General features: G+C 31.8%; 1 protein-coding gene across 1 annotated transcript in view; it reads left to right on the top strand.

Annotated features, from left to right (window-relative positions):
• Positions 1-870: 870 nt before the first annotated feature.
• Positions 871-27,995, top strand: part of LOC139486325 (uncharacterized) — a 113,013-nt gene continuing 85,888 nt past the window's right edge. Inside the window, exon 1 of the mRNA XM_071271195.1 lies at positions 871-1,088. Within this exon, the coding sequence (XP_071127296.1) occupies positions 1,068-1,088 (21 nt within the window). The 5' untranslated portion in view covers positions 871-1,067. The remainder of the gene's footprint in view (positions 1,089-27,995) is intronic.

Consider the following 27,995-nt stretch of genomic DNA (forward strand, 5'->3'; position numbering starts at 1 on the left):
TCACAAACTCTTAATTTATTGCCCCACCTCTTCTGTACTTATGAACACGTTTTATTTATCTTATGTCTTATAGATTCCAGTTATATATATACTCGAAGTAAGGATTTGAGGTTTCAATTTTAAAATGCATCGAGCGGTCTAATGAAGAAGACAACACACTGTACAAATTCAACCTGTATAATACGGAAGCCCGGGAGTGCCATGCAATAATAATTATATAAAAAACTTGCGCGCACGAGTTACTAAACTCCGAAGTATACAAATGAACTAAAGTTAAAATTCTAACTAACAAGAGCCGGTGACTCTTGACTTGAGACAGGCAAAAAATGAAGCGGGATTACACATTTTTTTTAGGTATCCCACTCCCCCCTACTCTTAGTAAAAAATACATTCGACTCATTCAGTGTATTGTTGCTTCGATTTGACCACACTGTTCCTAAATTCTGCTCTCCGAGTTCTTGCAGTCAATTAAATTTTGCCTATGAACAAAACTTACCTTAATTTCCTTTAGAATGTTTATCCGGCAGGATCAGTAAGCCTTTTAGGCAAAATGTGCGTTTGCCAATTAGATCAAACAACATAGTAACTCGGTGCGCACAAGTTGTAATTTTTTTTGGGGTGACACTTTAGGGCTTCATTCCGTATTAGAATAATACCCGAATCTAATTATTGGAGAATTTATTTTAATAAAACAAAACAAAAGTGTAAGGCCTTTTTTTAATTTACAGTAGATTGGTGTGTTCCCTTAATCAAAGATCAACACGGAATCATTTACGCATTTTTAAACCATTCAATATATTAAAGTGCAAATTACTATCATTTTTAAATGAGGAAATGCGTACTACCAAGTATCGTTAGATAGCCTAATTTATAGTTGAAAATCACGTGATGAAAAAGGCAGTAACACATGATGTTTGTTTATTCATAATGTTCATTGATTATTCTTAAATACATGTATTACATTTTATCATTTGAAGTCTTTGAAAAGTCGGATTATTGATGACAATAGCACACTACAGAACCTAAATTATTTTTTATTTAGGCAGAGATAGATATATATAAAATCCATGATGGGAGGCAAGCAATCGGTAAGTAGACATTTCTTGTCATGTTATTTTGTAATCAATATACAATGTGTATAAACTACGACCTAAAATACTACACAACAAAAATATTTATGTTTATGTAAATAAACAAGATTGATATGGTTTCATTGCGTTTGGAGGCCCTAAGTACTTATTAATGTTATACAGAAAAAGGGGGATATATTTGACCAGTTTCTATATATACTACCAGTATTATACCTTTCCATCTCATACTTATCACAAGTAATAACTTTTCAAAAGACAGCTACCTGCCTCTTAGCTGATGAAAGTGGAAAGTGTTCTCGCTATGTACATGTTGTAGATTAATTAATTCAGAATGGCCTTGCATTTCAATCAACAAATTTTACCACACGTAATATACATATGTATCTCTTTTTAGAGCAAACAATAGAGCTTTAAGTTGTGAAAAAGAAGTAGATAGTTCAAGTTTTGCAGAAAAAAAGTCCAATTGAAAAATTACATTGGCACTTTTGTAATTTTTTACTAGGAACTAGAAAGAATGCATCTAACCTTGCATTGGGAAGACTTCCTATAGAATTTAATATTAAAACACAAACTTTATTATATTTAAAGAGATTTGAATGCTGTAAGTTAAATCCTCTTTTGAAAGAAGCTTACACGCTTAGTAAAAACTGAGACTCAGAAGGAGTATACGTTTGGTTTACCTAGTATGTAAAAAAAATATTTTAAGTGAACTTTATGTAGATAAAGCACACATTCAACAAAATACTAGTTCAGACAAAAAAAAATCATTTAAAGTTTATATAAAAACAAGCTCTAAATATAAAAAAGAAGATGTGGTACGATTGCCAATGAGACAACTGTCCACAAGAGACCAAAATGACACAGACATAAACAACTATAGGTCACCTAAAACTACTTTCAAAATTTGATAAATAATAAGATGCAAAACATCGATGAAATTATGAAAAAGAAGACTTTATTTATATAAGAACCGTAAACAAAATTCATGTTTTGAAGACTATTTAAGATCATTAAACTTTACTTATAGAAAATTAATAATAAAACTAAGAATTAGTGACCATAATTTAAATATAGAAAAAGGCAGGCATTCATAACATTCCTACAGAGCAGAAATTATGCCTTAAATGTAAAACATAAGCAAACAAAAAACATTTAATATTAGATTGTAAATTAAATATGGAACTAAGAAACAACTTTTTGAACAATTTGGATTTTAATTTTTCTGTTCAAGATTTATCTGATGAAGAAAAGTTGTTCATTAGTAATTATATATAATCCCTGGAAATGACCAGTGATTTTAAATAATCACTGAACATTTTAATAATTATTCTACAAATTCCCTGATATGATTTCAGGGATTATGAATAATTTAATGGTCCTTTGTTTAATAAACAAAATTAATATAGACAAATTATCATTTTAAGTTTCTTTCATTTTCCTTGCCAGATGAAATAATTTAGCTTTTAAAATGTACACAGATGATGATCTAAAAGATATAACCAACACAAGGTTTCGCGATAAAGTTGAAGACTTCAAAATTAAAAATATTAACCTTCCCTTTATAACGATAGCTAAATACATGTATTGTTTGTTTATTAAAAGCCAGCGTCAAATGGAAATGCATGCTCTATTTGTAAATCCACAAGCATGTTATTTGTGATACATGTAAAGCAAATGGTGAAGTAGATTATGGAACAACTGTTTTGTGTGTGTTTTATTTGTTCAAAGAACAATTTGCAAGAAATTCAAACTGTGGGAACTGAGGCATCTAAATGTAAAGAAAAACGGGCAGAACTTGGGATTGACAAATAGAACAAACTTTAAGAGGAAGCTTGCATATTCTCATAGCAATTCGACAGGATAAATAATAAAGGGAAAACCAAAAAACATAATGGCAACTCTGAAAAAAGGTTTAATAAGGATATTGCCTGACCACAAAACAATGGTATCTTTATCTTTCTTGCTCGAATCAGTTCAAGATTGCAAATTCCCATTTATTTATTTTATTATTTTTTTTTTGGGGGGGGGGATACCTTCGTATGTTTTACTGAACTTTTTATTTCTCTTAGGTGTGTTGTTAAAATCTGATTCGATATGTGCAGGAAAAGTATTTTTAAAATGTGGATATTGTGGTAAAAACATATGTGAAGCATATTATTTTAATATATTGTGTTTAACATTTTAATAAAGTGTGCCTAATTTTAAAAAAAAATGGGTTTATCATTTTGATAATTGTTACAATTTTTGTTACTTTATCATGATGTTTTTATGAGATTTTATAGAATAAATTATTTAATTTTTATTAACTTTCTTTATAAATACAACTATTTCTTCATTTAAGTTATTATGTAGAATCCCTGACGTTTTTTCTAGTGATTATACATAATCTCTGAAAATTTCAGGGATTCTACATAATCTAAACTAGCCAGTGATTCTACATAATCCCTGAGAATTTCAGGGATTCTACATAATCACTGATTATACAAATTCACTGTAACATATATATATATATATATATATATATATATATATAGGTTTGAACGTAGTTTTCAATTTAGACTCGTTTATATATATATATATATATATATATATATATATACAACTCGTCTAAACATTAACCCAACAATGTTAGATCTGTAAATTTGCTTTCGCAAATTTTTGGTTCTTCCCTCGCCGGGATTCGAACCCATGCTACTGTGATATCGTGACACCAAATCGCCTGCACTGCAGCCGTCCCGCTAGACCACACGACCACCTGGGCTCTACAAAAATAGAGCTTTCGCTGGCCGTATGTTACCTTTCCTCGTCAGTTTTAATCTAGCGGCGTACTACTGTAACAGTACATGAGATATAAGGCATGAAGATGTTATTGTTACAAATCAGCTAAATTATCTATAGTAAAGGATCCTACAAATTAATGTAAGATACAGTCACATATATATATAAAAGCATATATATATATATATATATATATATATATATATATATATATATATATGAATAATTATATGAATTATAGTTATATTGTTTACTTATTGTATATGTCACAAACTTAATGTTTAAAGGTTAAATGGCAATAAATATTTGAATTTTTGAATTTATGAAGCAGTAAATCGTTTAATTTTGTGAGTGAAATAAGGTCCTTATCGTACAAATCCTTCAAAACATGGTTGCAAATGCTTTACATATTTATCAAACAATTTATTCTCTCATCATGAAATATCATAACCATGTTAAAGTGTTCGTGTGTTTATCGTGTATAAAATCACCGTGTATCATCAGTACAGCGGATATAGGTACTAACCAAACGGACGTGAGAGATTTGACCTTACACGGTAACGAAAATTTGTGTTTTGTTCACATAATATCAATGTGTACGTCAATGTAAACAGTTGTTGTTTTTGAGAAATTATTTGGTCGTAGGTTGATGATCAGAGATGTCTCGTTATTTTCCCAAAACAAGAACGAATACTCAAAACATGTGCAAAAACCTGTCAAAGAAGGTCACTGTGTGTGTGTAAAAAGTATACATGTAGCTGTTTCAATAATTGGCATTGAAGTTTTTCATACGTGAATGTATACATATGTTATTTTTTTTGATATTTTATTCCGGTAAGAAGCGTTGAGTAGGTACCAGTCTTGTATTACAACTCCAATTTCCGTCAAAACATGGAGGGAAACAAAACAGTGCATTTTATTCTGAATTTTTTTCTGAACTCAATTTTTTCTGTTTGATTATAGGTTTATGCTGAATTGAAATATATATATAGACTTTAAAAAAAATCTTGCATCTTTTGGTGATATCAATCCAGGAAAGTGGAAGGATATCATGTTTACTGGAAGCGGTGCGGCCTAGTAAAAATAGCAAACAGAAAGTAGAAAAAAAATGTTTTGACTTCAGGATTGCGTAACTTTTTATTCTTCTTGGCAAGACCCCCTTTTTTTCGATTAAATCACAATTTCACATTAGTACATACATGATATGAACATGATTTTTTTTTCTATTTAGCATTTTTTATTTTCAAAGATCAGCTGTTTTGCTATGGAGCAGTCAATTACAAGACTGCAACCTGTACGGTGTTTACCTGACGACATAAATCCTCCGTACGATGCATAGTTAGATTGCTGTACAGCGTAAACAAACTTTATTTTCATGAGTTTATGAGTTTATGATTGGTAACTATTAAATTTGCCCTGTATTAGCTATCTTTCAGATACAACATGTAAATGTATCAACAATTGTATCGTAATTGAAAGTTGATGTTGACATTCACAACTATTTGCACATTTACAAGTTTAAAATTGTTCTTATTAGAATATTAAAATTGTCTTATAAAGAGGAAAAAAAATCGGTGCGAAAATTATTTGGGAGCAGGAATTTCAGAGAAATGTTCACTGAATGTTGATAAAACAAAACAAAGATTTTCGTTACCATGTCACTTCAAAATCGATCATGCCCGCTTGGTTAGTACCTATATATCCGCAGTACGATGATACTCGGTGAAAATGTACGTATAACAATGTGTGACTGGATTGATGTAAAACACATCTTTTTGACCACATACTGAAGCCGATTTTGTTATATGGCCCAGAAATGTGGGGTCAATTCTCTCCAAATAAGTTACAATCAAAAGGAGACAACTATTTATTCCAAATGTGCAAAGATCTAATTATTGAAAAATTACATATTAAATTTTGTAAATATTCTCTACAGGTATCTAGAAGATCAACAAACCTAGCAGTGATGGGAGAATTGGGGCGCTACCCCCTATCTCTTGAGGTTATTCTAAATATGGCTAAATTTTGGCTCAGACTCACAGAACAAAATAACTCTCTCATTAAAGAAGCATTTGAAGAGTCCAAAATTTTATCTAAAACATATAAAGACAATTGGTTGGAAAGCATTTATTCATTATTTAAATATCTTAATTTAACCCCAGAATATTTTTTAAATCACAAATCTCATATAAAGTCAATTATCATTAAAATACTCCGAATTAAATATGATGAAATTTGGCTTAACCAACTAAATAATGACAAACCTGGCATGGTTCAAGGAAAGGAAATAAATTAAGGACCTTCAGACTATTTAAAAATAATATAGGCCTTGAAAAATATTAATTGTTAAATAATTGTAAAACATTAAATGAGTTAACCAAACTTAGAATTAGTGCCCATGAACTTGAAATAGAAAAGGGAAGACATAAGGGAATACCCCCAGATAAAAGATTTTGTAAATTATGTAATAATGACATTGTTGAGGATGAAATTCATTTTCTTCTTCTTGTCCATCACTTAAAACTGAAAGGTCCAGTTTTATTTCGGATTTATCCTCTAAATTTATTAATTTTAAAACTTTAAATGACCAATCTAAATTTGTATGGTTGATGTCAAATGAAGATCCATTTGTTAATAACATAATGATTAAATTAATAGATAGTGTAATAAAGACTAGAAGAGTTAAATTAAGCATTAACACATGAGTAGCCCACAGCTCTTCTTCTAATTATAAAACGGTACTGATTGTGTTCACTCACTCATTATCATTGAGAATATATACTGTATTTGTTGTCTCCCTTCTCTTATATAATATTGTTTTAGTTTTATTGTCATGTATTGTAATTTCAATGAAAAAATCAACACAATTATTTGTACACTTTAATTTAAACTGTAATTGTACTGCTCCTCTGGGCGTCTTGATTGACAAATAAAAATTGTTGTTGTTGTTGTTGTGCCACTGTGTGTTTACAAACAGGAGATTCGGCTAAAAGTAACCTTTGTACCGATAACGGATTAGTCTCGAGTACCCAGACGCATATTTGAATATAGCGTCTGGGGGGATTATCCCAGTGCATTACGTTTGCGCGCAAAAATCATTACGTTTGCGCATAGCTGTTGATTACAGTTGCGCGCATTTTTTTGACAGGTGAACTCTGGTGAAATACAGATAATAATACTTATTTATTTACAATTTGTTCAATCATTTACAAGTATAAGCACTCATACCGCTAGTCTTATTTCCCTGTTCACCAACGATTAGGCGGGATTTCGAGCAAGATAAGGGAGCTTCCATTTGATTAATATGGGGAGGGGGGCTAGGATGAAAAATGTTGTCCTGCATTTTTTTTAGCTGTAATCTCTGTCCTGCCTTTTTATTTTTCACTCTGTTCGGTCCTGCCTTTTTTTTTATAGTTTATCCTGACTTTTTTTTACCTAAATTGTCGTCCTGACTTTTTTTTTTGGTTTTCTGTATACCTTTGTTCAATATAGGTGATACCAGAACAAATGATATACATGTACGTATGAATTGTCAATAAACGTCTCGCAGTAAATGATTAATTATAACAAAAACTGTTTCAGAAAAAAATGTTATTCGTTGTCTGAATAGAACTTATTCCCCCGTTAGTAAAATTGTATAAGATATTATGGAATGCCATAGCTGTCTTCCGTTGTTCGTATTTAGTATATGCTGTGATTATTTAAATATTTTCAGCGTTTTTTTCTCGATTATGAGTGCCCTTTTCATTATGTTTAGTAGTATAACAATTATGTTGAGCAGTACATGTAACATCATAATGATCAGGAGTCGATATTAAGAATTGAACGATGGACACTTAGGGCGTGAATTTTTCTTGCTACCTCATCGGAAGATATTACGAGACGTGAAAAATCAAAATTTATTGATTGGTAACGACAATCCAAACCTAGAAAATGTCCTTCAATCCCGTAGAGTATCGGATTTGTCGTCTCTATTTTAGCAATTAGATTTTACACAGGGAACTTTTATCTATAAATAGACGAATCTTCTGGAGTAAACAACAACGTTAAACGATACTACTTCATAACGTGTGACCTCACGTGTGTGGTAAAATTTGTTGATTGATGCACGTGGCTATTTTAGTAAATAAATTAATCTACAAAGCGACAGTACTTTCCATTTTCATCAGCTAAGAGTCGAAAATAGCATTTTTTGAAAGGCTATCGCTTGTGTTGACTACAGAAACCGAAATATTCAGTGGTCAAACACACTTTATAATCAGTACTGTTATCAGTGTGTTGAGTGAAATAAATATTATGTTTTGTAGACTGATCATTATGTCATGTAAAATAAATATTATATGTTCAGTACAAACAACTTTATGATCAGTGGTCAAAATGTTTTATGTTTGGTTCAAACAATATTATACTATAGGTGGTTAATCAATTATATTCAGTGCTTTTTTCATTATGTGGTGGTGGTAGACTTCAGAAAATAACCGAAAACATACCAAGCCGGACAATGTTTTCGTTTTTTTCCCATACTGTCAACATGTCGTCTGCTATACAACGTGCTCTTGCAGAACTTAATTTGCAAATCTTTCAAAAGTTTAAAGATAAGAGGATAGAGGATGGCACTTTTCAGCACCTTACTGATCAAGACTTGACCAGACTAGGTGTTGAAACTATTGGTGATAGAACAAGATTGAGGGAAGCGATGAGGAAGACTCTGTGACTAAATGACACAGATATTAACAACTATAGGTCATCATAATGTCCCCCAATAATTAGAAAAGCCCCCGCATAGTCATATATAAAAGTGGGAGGAAAGATACCAGAGGGAGAACCCCCGAAATGCTGTGTGGCAGACAGTGTTATTAATCAATTATTAGCTCCCTTGGTAAAACTCCAAATTTCATATTTAATGAATGTCATTGTTAAATAGTTTACATGAAGCTTAATATGTTAATTGCATAGCTTTTGCTATATGAATTCTTTGGTTAAATATTTTTATTTATATTGTAAAGTTTAATGTTTGTATCGTTGCAAAATCTTTGGTTACCTTCTTTGGATACCTTCATATGGAAAGCCAACGGTGTCAAAATTCTTAATTGGTTGCTTGTCAATTCGTGTCTTGTAAGTGTGTAATTTCTAATTTGTCAATTTGTAAATTGTCAATTTGTAACTTGTTACTGTGAACATTCTTAATCGGTAAATTGTCAGTTTGATACTTGTAACTGTGCAATTTCATATTGCTTCATTCGTAAATTGTCGATTTGTAACTTGTCTCTTTGTATCAAAATTCAAAATACTTCATTTGTTAATTGTCAATGTGTAACTTGTAAATTTCAAAATTCTTTATTGGTAAATTGTCTTTTTGTATATTTATGTTTTGTAACTTGTAACATGTGACTTGTCGATTCGTGAATTGTCGATGTGTGAAATGTCGAAGTGTTAAATGTCATAGTTGTATTATGCTAACGATCATTATGACGACAGATGGCGCTCGGGTTCTTCTTCGGTGAATAATCCTCCTGTAAGTCGGAGTACCTCCATGTGGAATACATACCTAAGTAATTTTAATCCATTAATTACAGCAAATGCGTCTAAAAAAAGCAAAACAAAAATTGCATGTTTACAGGATCCCAGTTTTATTTTGTTTAGCGTTCGAGAATGGAAACTGTATAAAAAAACACATCCCGAGTAGTTCAGTACCTCAACAGTAGAGTATTATGAGACTGCACTCCACCTACTTTTCCTCGAGGACCCTCTAATCTCCTATAATCTTCTTAATTGAAGCTTTAATCCCCTATAATCTTCTTAATCCAGCTTATGATGCAACTTAAAGCAGCTCTCTAAGCAGCTTATTATGCAATCAATCGGATAAAGATAATCCTTATCTTTTAATCTAGATTAGTGCCCCTTTAATGTTTTTGTTCCTTTAAGCAGCTTATTATGCAAATCAATCGGATTAAGATAATCCTTATCTTTTAATCTAGATTAGTGCTCCTCAATGTTTTGTTCCTTTTTTTTTATCCCGATTAGAGTTAACAATTGCTAATTATAATCTATTTGTTTACGGATTAGAGAACCGAGTATTAACCCTTTTAATCCTGATTAGGGTAAACAAATGCTAATTACAATATATTTGTTTTCGGATTAGAGAAACGACTCTTAATTTTATATCCTAGATTAGAGGAATCCCTTTTGATTATAATTAACCAATTGTTTCCAGACAATCAAAAATCCAATTTGTTTTTCGAACTTAGTTAGTGGATCCTTTGTTTGAATAAAGGGAATTAATTGTAACGGAAGGAGAGACAGGCTATTTTTATTTTTACAGGAAATACTCTACACAACAGATTGCAAGAGAGAAGAAATAGTAACAAACCGCTAACTTTATTTTCTTACAAACTAGTTGAGATAAGGATAGTTAAAAATGAAAACAAGTTTTTCTTTCTTTCTCTTTGTAAATATATTATTTTCTTTCTTTTCTCAATTGGTTTGTTTAAAAATAAACACCTCGTTGTCTCATCTATATATAGTTTCTTTAAACACCAAATAATAACACATTTCATTATTAATCATTTATTTAAAATATTCTAGATTGTATTTGTTTTTTTAGTTAAAACATTTAAATTGTAACCATTTTTTTCTCTTCTTTTTTATTGTGAATATACTGTTTATGTCTCGTTGCACATACATTTTCTTTTGGCTTTCCAAATTAGTTTCTGTCTTTTTTGTCTTTTTATTCCGTTCGATGTATTCATTGTCACTATCTTCATCTGTTTCTTCTTTCTCCTTATTTTCTTCTTCTGTTTTCTTTTCTTTATTAAAGGTAGTCTTGAATCGTACTTTGTTTGTTTGTTCGACATTTCTAAACAAACGAAGTGGAATGTTAGTAGACTTAAGAAAGTGGTAGAAATGATGTATACCAGCTGTTAGTTTTCTACGACCAATTGGAACTGTTGAATCGCGTATCAAGTCAACGATATGAGAGTTTGAAATAACTTTTCCGTCAACGCAAACTTCACCTTGTTCGTCCCACTTAATAGATGGTCGTTTTTGTAAGTAAAGCAAAAGTCGCAAGGCTTTGTCTTTATATCTAGATGGAAAAGTGATATTGATTAACGATTGTAAATCATCATGTAACGGTTTCTGATCATAAGACAGATTGTGTTGGTTATTGTCTCGAGGTGGAGTACTGTCATTTAACACCACTTCCGCTTTCGCTTGATCTTCGTTTTGTTTTTGTAAGAGAGCCTCGAATTTATGTTTAGGAATAAGAATCATTTCCCTCGTCATTTTAAGTGAGCAAGCACAATCTTTACTACTATAGAATGAGATTTGATCGATACTTTAAAAGAAGTCTCTTTCGATGTAAACGTTGGGTGTCCTCGGCAGTGATTTTACGAATAACCGTTTTGTACTCAAACAGTTTCTTTTTATTTAGCGGAGATAGTGTAACGACTCCATGTAAAATGTTGTATATACATTCTAGTAGGATCTTAAATTGTTCGTTATTCATCGTTTTTATCATTGCGAGTCTTTGCTGATCCTCAGCGGAAGCCAATAAGGATAGAAAATTAACGTGTCTAATTACTTGCTTACTCATAGCTTTTGAAGTATTATCTCGGAAGAAAAACCACACAGTTCTCTCCAATGAATATATTTGTTCTAAGTAAATAAAGTTTGTCTGCGTGAGCGTTCAAATCAAGGTGTTTGGAAAGGTAAAAGTAAATGATCCCCCTTTGACATGTTTTGAGATCTTCTTTTTCACATATTGTTAAAATTTTTAGTTCGCGTTTTATATGTTTGATACAAACGTATATTTTTTATTTGGTTTGTTTTTGGTTGTGTTTAAGTTTTGATGAAAAACATTTTATCAAATCAATATTTACCACTCTTGCACAAAATTTCCAAATTGGTTTTCAAACTTAATAAATTACCCGAAAGCAGATAAATGACCAGCAACAATGTAAAAAAAAAACCACAAAGAAATGCACCAGTTCTATAGTGAAGAAATTTTAAAAGACAAACAAGAAAAAAAAAAAACAAGTTAAAGAATTATATTTGAATATTTATTAGACAAATAGAAATATTAAACACAGAAAAAGAAATGTCATATAAAGTGGTTGTGTAATAAAATAATCTAAATAGGACAATATACAAGAAATAGTGTTCTACTTTGATCTGACGATTTTCCGTTATTTCAAAATAGCCAGAGTTTTCAGCTACAATGAGTAAAGAGACAGTTTCTGGTAAGGGTGGTGCAAAATGACATTCAAGTCTTACTTTTCCTTGATTTACCAGTGACAGATAGTTGGCATCTAAAAAGTGAGGTTGTAAATCAAAACAGAATAAAGCATATCAATTGTTGAAGTCCGATCTAGTTATTTCATTCCCCGCATCTCCGCCCCACTTTCCACAGTTTTCAAACATTTTAACGTATGCTGCAACATTTGTTGCACCCCTGTCTTCGTTGAATTGTAGTTTCAGAGGAATTCCATCTACAGGAACTCCATCATAGTACAAAGTCATTTGTTGCAAGTCAAAATGTTGAAAGTTCCACGGATTAAGTTGATAATCACCGTTCACGGCGTTTGTCGAAGTTAGACCCATGATGATTCGTTTTGGTTTCACGTCTTGGAAAATGTTCTCCAACACTGCATTCGTACTACCCATCATAAGTGTAATATGTTTCATTACTGTTTTTGTATAGGGATATTTAGCATTCGTTAATTTCAATGCTTCCGAATGAGCAAAAATGATTGCTGGATTGACCTTAGTTTTACACACTTTAACGACAATATCTTCAATGACAATATCATAGTCTGCATCGTCTTCGCTTGACATTAGACAGAAACTCGGTCTACTTCTGAAAAGTTTCAATTTTACGTCTACCATATTTAATAAGTAACGATCCATTTCAAAAAGATCATGAAACAACATTCCTTCCATATCAAGGCTCTTAGAATTACCTATCAGTTTTTTCCTTTCGTGAAGACCCGTGTTAGTATCAAATGAGTCCATGTGTCCAATTCTGTCCTTATAAAACAACGCACTCGTTAGTTGTGATGCTTTTGCATCTTGTCCATAATCGAGTAACGCTTTCATCATGCATTTGTACGAGTAGTTGGTATTACTTGATGATACCAATGAACCTTGTAGGTAACAGTCGACCTGAGAAAAAAGTGCTTAGAAAAATCCATTTACTGGTGCCACCTTTGAATCTATAGCAATATTGTCTCCATTGCTATGTTTTACACGCAACTTAACATACAGTTTTGACCGTCTCAGATCGATGTATTCTAGTCCGTTCTAGGCACACAAATTAAATTCTATTGGGTTGTAGGCTGTAACTTGTGATGTAGGGCGGCATTCATCATACGAAATTGACTGAACTCCTAACTGGTATGGAGGTATATCGAAAACTTCTAATTGTGAAGGAATAGCTTCTGTGAAGTTGTTCTGTGATGTTAGTAAAGCAATTTTTAATTCATGTACTCTGAAAAAACGTCTCGTTTTGGTTCTCTTTTCTTTTTGCATACGCCAACTCCACTGCTGATTGCCTTATGACTGGTCTTTCGTTTACGTTTTTTTCCTTTTATATGCAAACCCTCATCTTCTAAAGACTCTTTAGCCATTTCGACCATTTGCGCACTTGAACTAACTAAATGAATATTGTACTTTTCATTAGATTTCGACGAGGTTGACGGCGATTTTTGATTCTCAATAGGTATCATAAAAGACCCATTACGTCCGGTATTTTTTATGTGCGTTATATACGTTTTGTTATTCCCCTGCACAACATTTTGATAATATTTTGACCACTTCTCCATGCTTGGAATGAACATTTTGTCTGCATTCATTGTTGACACTTCCCCTTTCTTTTTCTAATATGTAGTGTACAGGACAAACGTTGATTTAAAAATCACGCTTGTTCTCCACTTTCGTCGAAAATATGTATTTCTATGTCGCGGATTTCAGTTTTTTTCACAGGTACGAAAATAGGGTTAGAAAAAACGTAATTCCAAGTATTGTTTGGTGTAGGAAATTCACGTCGTAAAAGTGAAAACACATTGTGAAACAGACTTACACCCATACAAACGTCACAAAAAATGTATAGTTCGTGTTTGGTTTTTTTTACAGTTGAAATTTTCTCCTTGGAATAAAAATCCAAAACAGCTATTTCCCACTTTCCTTCTAAATACAACGTATCACTTAGGTGAACCTTGAAATTTGAAGGTATATTTTCAGGATAATACTTATTTGATTGATCGTTGAATAAGAAAATAATGTGATCCTCGTCAATATCGTCGTTTGTCATGATAATGTTTGAATGTCTTCCTCGGGAATGTATTGGTTATACTTATCAGGCCAACCTTGAAGCTTACATAAAAACTCGGTCTTTCCTCGCGTTTTACGCTTTTAAAGAACTTTTTCCACAACCCAAAGTGATTCATCTGATTTATCAACAGCCTGATTTATCATCCATCATGTTATACTGAACTTATATCCAAACAAACTCTTGAGAAACATACATAAAAATGGGAATTTTAAAACGATTGAAAATTTACAATAAAATTCTATTTACCGTCCACATTTTACCATAATAAATAAGTCTGTACCTTTGATCACTATGCATGTATGCTTACGTCTCAATGTCTTTATTCCACCAGAGTATCACCAATAAACACTTGTTATTATTATTTAACTAAAAAAACCTACTAGTTAATGCTTGTATTTATTTTCTTCTTCTAAACTATAACAAGTTGAGAATATGTACATTTTTATTTTCAAAACAAATATAAAACAAGATAAAAAAATATATTAACTGCAGACACACACTAAATAAAAAAAAATGTAAACAAAATAGGAAAAGAAAGTATAAAAACATTTTCTGACTTTGTCTAGCGAGAAAAGTATGAAAAGATATTTGAGATCATCAATCAAATTGTCCAGTAGGAACATGGAGATTGGGTACAATTTGGAAATTAATATGGCGTTCATTATCACTGAACTAGTATATATTTGTTTAGGGGCCAGCTGAAGGACGCCTCCGGGTGCGGGAATTTCTCGCTACATTGAAGACCTGTTGGTGACCTTCTGCTGTTGTTTTTTTATTTGGTCGGGTTGTTGTCTCTTTGACACATTCCCCATTTCCATTCTCAATTTTAACATAGCACAAATGTTTTATTCTCCTATGAAGACCACGAATAATTTATATCTTATATTTTTTTTGACAGTCGTGATATTAACGCACTTATATTTACACACCGCTTAGAAATGAAGAAAAAATTTACACAATTGTGTAAGGTCCATTTAAAGACCAGCCAATTTATTGAGAAAAGAGTGTATAATTTGTTGGTATGCTTGTTGTTGTTTGATTAAATTAAAAATGATTGGATGTTTTTTAATAATAAGTTTTTTTTTTTAGTTCATACTAGTTTATCATTTACCAATGAATATGTATCTTCAATATGTGATATTTGTCACTGTAATTTTAACAAACGTTAATGATACCGATGAATATGAATATGTATGTGGTATATGTAATATTTGTCATTGTACGTTTTATACACGTGAGGTGCGAACTTTATTCTAGTAAATCATGTGCCAATGAATATGTATGTAATATCGTTCTTTCGTCTTTTTTATCCTCGATGTTGTCAGATAATTTTTTTTCAATTTATGAATTTGAATGTCATTCTTGCATCTTTAGTCCCTCTTTTAAGAACTTTTTCATAAATTCCATTTAATACAAATAATGAATGAGATAGAGATGATTTATAACGCTTTCGTGTTCGAGGAGCGAAAAGGGAGATTGTATATATATATGTAAGTTAAAAAAACAAACATTGATTAAACTATATCATTTGTGTGTGGAAAAGAAGGAAATTGAACAGTGGAAGAAGGATCTTCTTTCCAATGTGTTCTTTACCTATAATTAATTGAAAGAGAGAAAGTTTTTTTGACTCTTTTTAAAACGTATTTAAAGGCATGAGTGATAAGCGACGTGGTTCCTTCATTATACTTAACAACATGGAAGAGACAAGAAGTAATACGGAGAGCACACAAACGACTTGGCGCTTCATGTGAGAAAATATACCCAAAGTAGGAATCGTGTATTTCTGTCAAATAATTATTGTAATAACAATTGTAATAGCATCACTTGTTAATATAACAATGCAAAATGGAAACACTGAATTATGAATTAGTTTATTGAGTGGGTGTACTGGAAATATCTTACCAAATCCTTCCATCCGAAAAGTTTAAGTAAAAAAACATGGCTATGCATGCACGAATATGGTATGACCCTACACATGAATATACCTGTATTTAAATCATCGTATTTAAAAACACCACAGTCATCATGACTCAGTGTCAAATAGATTTGGTGAGAGAAGAAACCAAATGTGATTACGAACACCTCGACACAAATTTATTGAAGAGAGAAGCTGTGTTTACCATTGACGACGAAACTCAAGTCATTATTAAGAAAACAGGAAGACGACTACAGCAAAAGACATTCATTCATATCGTTGTAAAGGGTAAAAAAAATCAAAATCAACAGAGACGTGTGGTTAAAATTGTGTAATTTGAAAGGGAGTATAGTGTTTCTACATTCTTTTATTGAAGATCACTAAACTTCATTTGTTTTGAGAACAATCGCCATGTTGGGCATGGAGAAGAAGCTTCTAACTACAGTCTTAATCTATTCTTTTGCCGAGGTGTTACAGGAATTGATTACAAAGAAAACGAAAGAAACGTGTTCTGGTTGCCAAGTTGAACACCCTAGTCAACATAACCACGAATGTTTGATGAAAAATGAACAGGAGCACTTTGAAAGACATTTTGAAACAGCATGTCGTTCGTTTTTACTTCTAGATGTGTTGATTAAATTCAGAGAAGACGTAATAAAACTGAACATGTATTCAGAATTTGTGTACAATTACTTCCTACTTAACGTGATTGTATTGGACAGACTACGTAGAAAAAGACAATGTTTACCTTTTAATGGAAAAAAGAATCAAATCACGTGAAAACTTAATATGACATTTTTTTCTTCTTATTGTTTTTCTTCTTCAGAAATTGTACATTGTATGTAATTTCAATTATTATTTATATTCTTGTATTCATGTTTGAAATTTTGTGCGTTTAATAAATATTGCTTAGCTTGTTTTCTTTTTGAAATTTGTTGGTAGAACGGAGGCTTTTCTTTCACGATTTGGTTTTACAATGTTGGTTTTCAATATTCTGTGGTCCAATGATTTTTTACAGTTTTTACATTGGTGGTCGCGTCAAAAAAGAACACCGATGCAAAACACGTAAAAAAACAACATACCAAAATATAACAAAAAGAAGCTAAATACATGTAAAAATGAAAAATCAACAAAAACTACTTATGTATCAAACATATAAAACTCGAACTTAAACTTTATTTCAGTCATTTGTGGGAAAATAAAAACTGAAAAAAACTCAGACCATGTCAAGTGGAGATCGTACGCTTTTACCTTTCCAAGCACCATGTTCTATTTTAATTGTTGGACCGACACAAAGTGGATAAACTATGTTGACTTTTCGCATAATTAAACAAGCTGGAGGTATGTTTTCAACACCTCCTGTAAAAATTGTATATTGCTATTCTGTTTATCAAGAATTATTCGCAAGTATGGAAAAAGAAATAAACAATATAACTTTTCATGAAGGTTTACCAAGCAGTGATCAAGTGGATGCATGGTCAGAAAAAAGGGAACATATGCTTCTGGTTTTAGACGATTTGCTCGCAACAGCAGTGAACGATGTGGAAGTTTTAAATTTATTTACGGTAAAATCTCATCATCAAAACATAAGTCTTTTAACGCTTACTCAGAATTTATATCATTCTCAGGGTAAATTCATGCGCACCATTTCCCCCAATGCATCTTACATTATTTGTCTGAAAAATCATCGTGATCAACACCAGTAAACCGTACTTGCTAAACAAATTTTACCAGGTCAGGTGAAATATTTCATATCGGCCTACGAACTCGCCACCAAAAAACGGATATCTGACGATTGATGTGAGACAGACAGACTTTATTTACTTAGAACAAATATATTCATTGGAGACAACTGTGTGGTTTTTCTTCCGAAATAATACTTAAAAAGCTATGAGTAAGCAAGTAATTAGACACGTTAATTTTCTTTCCTTATTGGCTTCCGCTGAGTATCAGCAAAGACTCGCAATGATAAAAACGATGAATAACGAACAATTTAAGATCCTACTAGAATGTATATACAACATTTTACATGGAGTCGTTACATTATCTCCGCTAAATAAAAAGAAACTGTTTGAGTACAAAACGGTTATTCGTAAAATCACTGCCGAGGACACCCAACGTTTACATCGAAAGAGACTTCTTTTAAAGTATCGATCAAATCTCATTCCTATAGTAGTAAAGATTGTGCTTGCTCACTTAAAATGACGAAGGAAATGATTCTTATTCCTAAACATAAATTCGAGGCTGTCTTACAAAAACAAAACGAAGATCAAGCGAAAGCGGAAGTGGTGTTAAATGACAGTACTCCACCTCGAGACAAAAACCAACACAATCTGTCTTATGATCAGAAACCGTTACATGATGATTTACAATCCTTAATCAATATCACTTTTCCATCTAGATGTAAAGACAAAGCCTTGCGACTTTTGCTTAACTTACAAAAACAACCATCTAATAAGTGGGACGAATAAGGTGAAGTTTGCATTGACGGAAAAGTTATTTCAAACTCTCATATCGTTGACATGATACGCGATTCAACAGTTCCAATTGGTCGTAGAAAACTAACAGCTGCAGAGCTCCAGATAAGAATTTACAAATTGGGTTTTTTACCCACCATTTTCTTATACAATTGGGTGATAAAGTTTTTTAATTGCATTATCAATTCCAATTCACCCCTCATGTTAATATCAAATTGGGTTTTTCACCACCAAGCTCCCTAATGTATTGGGTTTTTTCATCAACACAATATTGAATGTTTAGGCAATATCAACCCCAGATTTTTTTCCATCTTAAATATGTTTCTTTCTTTGTTTAGCTGTTTTATTTGATTTAGGGTTAGGGTTAGGGTTATTGTTAGCTGTTTTATTTGGTTTATTCACTGAGGAGCAATTGTAGGTTTAATTTGTGTTCCGTTTCAAACCTTCTGCCAGTTTTGTATTTCCTCATGTAAACTGTAAAAAATGTGTATTCACAGGCACTCGTCTTATACCTTTGTATAATAAATTCTGAGACCAGTGCATGCCTGTGTGTGTATTCATTAATTAACCGTAAAATGAAAAACAAATAGTATATAAACTCTAATTATACTTCAATGTTTTTGTTTTATTCCAATTTTCATAAATCTGGGTTTAGTTGTCTTTTATCAGAACTTTTGGTTTCTGATGCTTTATCATGTCATAATTGATTTGGCTTTTCACTTTTTCCAACTGATTTCGTTTTTGAGGAAACCCTGTTTTTAAAAGCAATGTTCTCGTTAAGGTACGCACACACGCCTGTGTGTTCGATGGACGCTTCCTCAAAACACTGGCTGAGTCTTGTTATCATCATAACTTTCCCTCAGCTTTTCAAAAGAAGCAGAAAAAACATGCTTCTATTCAATATTTTTACCGGACATTCACTTTCGTTTTAATTCAATGCATGCTATGATAAATCACGAGCAATGCGAAGAAATATGACTACATGACATACGCTAATTGGATGAACGCCGAGAAGATCGAAATGTTTTCAAAAACACGTGTACCTATTCAGCAACGGAAAACTCTAACAGGGACCCATTTCAGCTACTTGATGCAGGAATTTATTTTTAGAACGAAGGAAATTTCCAATTATAAATATTATAAAAATAGTTTACGCGATGACTGTAAACAGATAAGGGTAAATAACGCAAATGGTAGCCAATAAAAGGGTTGAGAACTCATGGTTTTGGCATATAATTGGGTTTTCCTTTGAATTAATTGGGTTATTGAACCCTGCAATGGGCAATTGCATTGGGTTTTTTATTATTTGTATTGCGTGATCACGCAAATACGCAGCTTATCTGGAGCTCTGCAGCTGGTATACATCATTTCTACCAATTTCTGAAGTCTACTAATATTCCACTTCGTTTGTTTAGAAATGTCGAACAAACAAACAAAGTACGATTCAAGACTACCTTTAATAAAGAAAAGAAAACAGAAGAAGAAAATAAGGAGAAAGAAGAAACAGATGAATACAGTGAAGATAGTGACAATGAATACATCCAACGGAATAAAAAGACAAAAAAGACAGAAACTAATTTGAAAACCCAAAAGAAAATGTATGTGCAACGAGACATAAACAGTATATTCACAATAAAAAAGAAGAGAAAAAAATGGTTACATTTTAAATGTTTTAACTAAAAAAAACAAATACAATCTAGAATATTTTAAATAAATGATTAAAAAATGAAATGTGTTATTATTTGATGTTTAAAGAAACTATATATAGATAAGACAACGAGGTGTTTATTTTTAAACAAACTAATTGAGAAAGGAAAGAAAATAATATCAGCAATTTACAAAGAGAAAGAAAGAAAAACTTTTTTTCATTTTTAACTATCCTTATCTCAACTAGTTTGTAAGAAAATAAAGTTAGCGGTTTGTTACTATTTCTTCTCTCTGGCAATCTGTTGTGTGGAGTATTTCCTGTAAAAATAAAAATAGCCTGTCTCTCCTTCCGTTACTATTAATTCCCTTTATTCAAACAAAGGATCCGCTAACTAAGTTCGAAAACAATTGGGCTTTTGATTGTCTGGAAACAATTGGTTAATTATAATCAAAAGGGATTCCTCTAATCTAGGATATAAAATTAAGAGTCGTTTCTCCAATCCGAAAACAAATATATTATAATTAACATTTGTTTACCCTAATCAGGATTTAAAGGGTTAATACTCGGTTCTCTAATCCGTAAACAAATAGATTATAATTAGCAATTGTTAACTCTAATCGGGATCAAAAAAGGAACAAAACATTGAGGAGCACTAATCTATATTAAAAGATAAGGATTATCTTAATCCGATTGATTTGCATAATAAGCTGCTTAAAGGAACAAAAACATTAAAGGGGCACTAATCTAGATTAAAAGATAAGGATTATCTTTATCCGATTAATTGCATAATAAGCTGCTTAGAGAGCTGCTTTAAGTTGCATCATAAGCTGGATTAAGAAGATTATAGGGGATTAAAGCTTCAATTAAGAAGATTACAGGAGATTAGAGGGTCCTCGAGGAAAAGTTGGTGGAGTGCAGTCTCATAATACTCTACTCTCAACGTCATTGAGGCTCTCCTAATTACGGTGTTAATGAAATAGTCGTTGGTCATGCTAATTCAGGTACATGTATATACAATATGAAAATGTGGTAATAAACCGCATTCGGGTTGTGAGTCCCGGATCATCACGGTCGTGTTTTTTGTAGCACCGCACTATACTTATTTATTGTTCATTTTCACATTTTCAGATTGAGTATCGACTTTATTTTGTTGTATACAAGTCAGATTAATATAATCTTTTCAATAATAGATACTAATTTATTTTGTTTAACCTTATTTACAGTATATATATAGTTTTTCTTTGTTTACCTTTGTCTTGTCCGCCATGATGGACGAGTCAGAAAATACTCAGTTCCGAACTGAGGATTTTTACAACGCATTGAGCAGTAGTGACCTAGAAACTACTGACAATGAAAGTCAACAGGGTCACTCATGGACAACCCAAGTTAAAAAACGTAAAAGAGTAGCAACAGGTTCCCCCGCTACCACCCATAACAACACAGTTATTAGAGTACCCTCCCTCCAAAATGCCCCCAACAAATATTTGCTCATAATAGCTAGTATAAACCCATCCATTAAACTTGGAAGACAAAACCCCATTAAAATTCAAAAGGCCCTATCGGATTCGGTAGGAGTTTCAAAAAATCTAAAGCAACTCGCAAACGGCAATTTACTAATCGAGTGCCAAGATAAACATCAATGGAAAGCCATCCAACAAAGAACCTCCATTGGTGAATGGTCGATTAGGTCAAGTTTGCCCAAATCGACTACATCATCAGCTGGAGTGATATACAACGTGCCGCTTGACATCGATATTGAGGATGAAGACTTAAAATCAGTCATGAAAGGTCAAAAAGATAGTAAGGCAACACGTTTAACATACTATGATAAAAATAGTAATACAAGAAAAACGTCAAGATCAGTCAAACTGATCTTTGATGTTCCAATACTACCCCAAACCATAAATATTGGATTCAATAGTTGCAAAATAAAGCTATATGTACCAAATCCCATCTAATGTTACAAATGTCAGGGATATGGGCATATGGCAGGTAATTGTAGCAATAAAAGAAAATGTAGGAAATGTGGTGAGGACCACCAATCCAATGAATGTAACACAGAATCCCCAAAGTGTGTAAATTGTAAAGGTCCATCGAACTATAAACTTTGTCCCTCAAGGGAGCAACAAAAACAAGCTCTAAAGGTAGTTAAAAGAGACAACATCACCTTGCATGAGGCAAATAAACAAGTAAAAGCTAAGGCTAAAGCAAGACCAGTTGTTCAGCAACTAGCTGCTGAACATACTGATATCAAAAAAGGTTATAAAAACACCAATATAATAGACCAAGTAATCCCAATTATAAGTGTTGCAATGATTAATATACTTACATCCCAAACCCCAACAAGTGAACTTAATTTAGAAAAAGTTATTGGTTTCGTATCGATGGCAACCAAACAAATGTTTGGATTTGATTATGATGTTTCGAAAGGTCTTCAATTGGCCAATAGAGTAACAACAGAAATGCTATAATGTATTATACAAATCATAAAATATTAACAGAAGTAATGTTATATGTTCTATCTGTGCTTATAATGGTTAACTTTACTAGTTTACTAATATACAACATAATGTTCAGTATTGTTCATTGGAACTGTCGTGGTATTCACAATAATGCTGCAGAGTATATAGCTATGTCGCAAATACAGCCCGATATAATATGCTTCCAGGAAACATGGTGTAAAAACGAACAAGACCATCCACATGTAATGGGTTATAAAATAGCTGATTTTTCTGTTCGTAATACTCCCATATCTGAAAAAGAATATTGATAGTAATTTAGAAATATCATGCATTAAATTTAATTTTGATAATAATGATATTACACTGGTCAATCTTTATGACACAGCATCAGATACCAAATTACCACAATATAATAATATATTTGACCAAATAGAGGGAAAATTTTTACTGTGTGGAGACTTTAATGCCCACCACACTATGTGGGGTGGTAAACATACACTCAGATACTAAGGGAAGAGAGTTGTTCTCTTTCCTTGAGTATAAAGATATAGTACTTCTTAATGATGGTACAGATACAAGGTGTAACCCCAGTACATTAGAACTGGCACCTTTTGATTTGTCTTTTTGTAATTCTAGTCTAGCTAGTAAAATAACATGGTCAGTTGACCTCACTAGTTCTTATGGCAGTGACCATCATGTTGTAAATATTAATTTTAGTCATAAACAAATACTAACTGATGATTCTGAATCAGTATATAATTATAAGAAAGCAGACTGGGAGGCATTCTCCAGCAAATGTAATGAACATTTGAGTCCTGACATGATTTCTGACAATATAGAAGAAACATGTTCAAGACTAACAAACAAAATACTCCAAATAGCTGGGGAGTGCATCCCAGTCAAATTAAAAAATAATAAACCCAAAAAACCACAAGTACCATGGTGGACACCTGAATGCACTAAAAGTGTTAAAGAAAGGAATATTTGTAAAAACCGTGCCCAACATACAGGTTTTGGTACTGATTTTACTATATATAGAGAAAAAGAAAGAGCGTGCAGAAAAACTATTAAAGCTGCACAAGCTATGTATTGGGAGAGCTATTGTAACTCGCTAAATAATGATAGTAAATTGTCAGATGTATGGAAAAAAGTAAAATCAATGTTGGGTAAAACATTTAAAAAATTAAATTTACCAACCCTATTATATAATAATACCAAAAATGAATGTACTCAAGACAAAGCAGATATACTTGCTACAAATTATGCTCAAGTCAGTAGTGATGATAACTATTCTGACAACTTTAAGTCAGAAACAAGATATAGAACAAAAGGAGTACAGTAAATTATTACACTACTATAAGGATAACTCTGATAGTTATAATGAACCATATACTATGCAAGAATTAAAAGACGCTATCAGTGATACATCTGATACCTCCCCTGGAAAAGACAAAATTACGTATTCTATGTTCAAACAATTTACAGACAAATCACTGTCTGTGTTATTACTTTTTATTAATAGAGTTTGGTTTTTACAAAAACTTCCAAGTGAATGGAAGCATTCCATTATATCTCCAGTACTTAAACCTGGAAAAAACCCCACAGACCCACAGTCATATAGACCAATAGCCCTTACATCTTACTTTGTAAAAATTATGGAGAAAATGGTCAATAATAGACTACGGTGGTATCTAGAAAATAATAATTTCTACACACCAAATCAGAGTGGATTTAGGAAAAATAGAAATACTATGGAGCAAATAATTAGAATTGATAATGATATTCATAAAGCATTTCTCAAAAAACATTTCACAGTTGGTGTATTTATAGACTTCCAAAAAGCATTTGATATGCTTTGGAAAAAAGGCTTATTAATAAAAATGGCCTCACTAGGTATAAGAGGTAATATGTTGGGATGGGTAAAGGATTTTCTTAGTGATAGAACAATACAAGTTAAAGTTAATAATACTTACTCTGAAATATTTATAATTCAGAATGGTACACCACAAGGTAGTTGTATAAGTCCTACACTATTTAACATCATGGTAAATGATATATCCAATTATTTAAAGTACTGTGCTATGTCACAATTTGCAGATGACAGTGCTATATGGTTATCTGGCAAAAGCAATAAATATCTACAAAAAAGAATACAAGAGGATATAGATACAATTAGTACTTGGTGTGATAAATGGGGTTTCCTCATATCACAAACAAAAACTGTAGCTATGATATTTAGTAAGAATAGTTCCCCTTGTATTAAAGGGAAACTTCGCAAAAAAAATAAAAAATTGATATTATGTTCATTCTGTATAAAAATGCTCAAATTCATAGATATTAAAGTTTTATTCCGCTAGATAAGCGATCACCATCGATTTTAAATTTAGAGTATCAATTCTCTGCGATCCGCCATTTTGTCTTCTTTCCCGATTAATAAAAACGATATGTCTATAAACCACAAAGAAACAAAACTACAGTAACCGATGTAGTCGTAATTGCGTGTCGATATTTTGTCAATCGTACGGTTGTTTTATCCGACTATCTAACTTGATACGAAAAATATTCTTACTTTTTTTAAATTACCATGGTCTGTTGTTTTTAAACTGTTGATATTGGAATTAGATGAAAAGTCAAAGTTGAAATCATAAATAAGTGTTCCGTGAAAATTGTTTTCGAAAATCTAATTTGTTCATAATTCTTTAAAGTAATAAACAAATATATTTTGATCTTCCCTCATCTGATCACCAGCATGGCTAAAGGTATTACTTCCAAAGGTATTGGGAGGGGTGGGAGGTGACACGTCCAGGTATTCAAGCGATTTCCTGTCGGGCTTGCAAGTTCATGCATCGTTTCACTTCTGCAGGTATTGATCAGTGTACACGGCTGATAACTTATAACTTTCCATTTTGAACTATCAGATGAATAATATACAACTCTGTCTTACTTGTCATTACTAAACTCATAGGCTTGTTTATAAATAACATTTCTGGTGTAAAGAATATAATTCATAAACATATAAATAATACCCAAAAAATAAGATTTGATGAAATTAAAATCTATTTAAATATTTTTTCCAAGGGTGAATTTGGGAAAATGTAATATATAGTCATTGTCAATAGTGAAGGACAGATTGGAACAGACCAGAAATATTGATTTAAAAAAATGTACGCACTTGCCGACGATTCGTTTATACGACTGGATAGAAAGTTACGGAACTATAGCGCAATCTAAAATATATACATGTATACATTGAACATAAGAAAAAAACATATATTTTGAATAAATAGGGGTAAAAGTGTTGTAAATAGACTAGTCCACGTATGCCAACAGTATGTAATCATCCAATGTCGATAGACTATTGTATACCAGAAGAAGAAGAGAACCAATTTGATTTAAATACAGTTCGATGTATAACTTTTGCTTTGGTTCATTGAAGCTGTGGACCTAGTAAAATCACAGATTTATATTTCAATAAGATTGTTCTCGAACAAAGGAAGTAATTCGTCATCACAATTGTTATATATGCCACTGGACGAACACTAATTATCCCCAGGGAATGTGAATATTTTGCTGGGAAACTTTTGAGTATCAAAGTTTCAAATTAATTTCGGGATTTATTTTCTTTCTTGGTATTCAATAACAGAAAAAAGAATAAATTACTTGTTCGCTAAATAGGGGTATTCTTGTCAGATAAAAGACTTTTAGTTATATTTAAAAAAATAGGGAAATATGACATTAAATTGGTTCTGTCTTTTTTTTTAAACATCGTTAAAAAGATGTGTGTCTAATGTGAACGCCACAAGAACCCTGTAATACTAGTACGAGAGTATAGCATGTAAACATTCCTTCTCAATAATATGGTTGTATTGGAAATCTTTTCATACAGATTGACAACTCATTGTCCGATATGCATGTAATATTTGCAACATGACGCCCATAGTTCTTTCTACCATCATCATCTTATTCTGTGATATTGCTGTAAACATCGATGGTTCACACCCAAACAAAATGGGAGTAATGGACCTTCAGAGCTTCTCCGTGTTATACACTTGTGAAATATATAGACGAAATTTCTGTATTGAAATGAATCTACATCTCACAAACAGGATTTTCAAATAACGATTGTGAGTAATCACCTTACAAACCAATATAAACGTATGGCAAGATATAACCATGAAGGAATTTAGTTTTTGTCAGACGCAAGAACTCATCACTATATATATCATAAACGTATACGTATATATATGCATACAGTTTCAAATATTAAGAACAAGCGGTCGATGCCGATAGTCTGTTTTCTAACTGTTCAGAGTTAGACATGTCACTTGTTCATTCTTGGAAGCCTTCATATTCCCCGTCTAACGATGGGAACTCTTTCTGATTGTGTTGACTATAAATGCTTGTATGGTAATTCTGTCGTTTATCTGTACAAGCGGTTGCATTTCCTCTCCTTTCCCAACAAACAAACGAACGAAACGCCACTAGTCTGATTTCTCTGGAGCTCATCCTCAATGGCTCTTATACGTCAGGAAACTTACATGTATACTAATAATGATTGTTTCAAGAACAACGATGTATGGACGAACTATTATAAATTCGTCAATATCAGTTATGCATGACTTAAATATAACTTGTATTACAACTGCTGTATTACTTATTTGGATTAACGACGGCTATCATGTTCAACATTGCACAAATATTATCATAGAATTTTTAAAAAGAATCCTCAAAAATCCTCAAAAGAAATAATGCCTTAGCTTAGATAATTGATATTCTTTTCACAAAAAGTTCGTGTAAATGATTGTCAAATGAATTTAATTATGTAAGAATAAAATGTTAAAAAGAAACTAAAAAAAAATCATGCATGTTGTATGTTGTATTTTTTTGTCAATTAAAAACTTTAAAATTGCAATAGTTTTATTAGCCTTTAAACACAGCCAGATTTGAATACAAGTTAAGAAATTCCGGTAAAGTCAATGATATCAAACAGATGTACAATGGTATATCAAATTGGGTAATATTGCATTTAGTTTTTATAAAAGATTAAAACTACTATTTTTTGCTTCATATTTGAATCTTTACGCCAATTGCCGCTAAGAAAGTAATCAAAAATTCTTTCCTTTTATTTTTATACACTTTCGGAATTACGAATCGGAATTTTATTTTCAATTAATTTACACAATTTAATTAATGTATCTTTATTCTCATCGTGTATTAAATCTTAGTGTATTAACATCGTGACAGCATACTCTTTCTAATCCTTTCTGTTTATCCTTTCCAAATAACAACATTTA

Source organism: Mytilus edulis, chromosome 8 (genome assembly GCF_963676685.1).
Source record: "Mytilus edulis chromosome 8, xbMytEdul2.2, whole genome shotgun sequence".
In the NCBI taxonomy this organism is placed as follows: domain Eukaryota; kingdom Metazoa; phylum Mollusca; class Bivalvia; order Mytilida; family Mytilidae; genus Mytilus; species Mytilus edulis.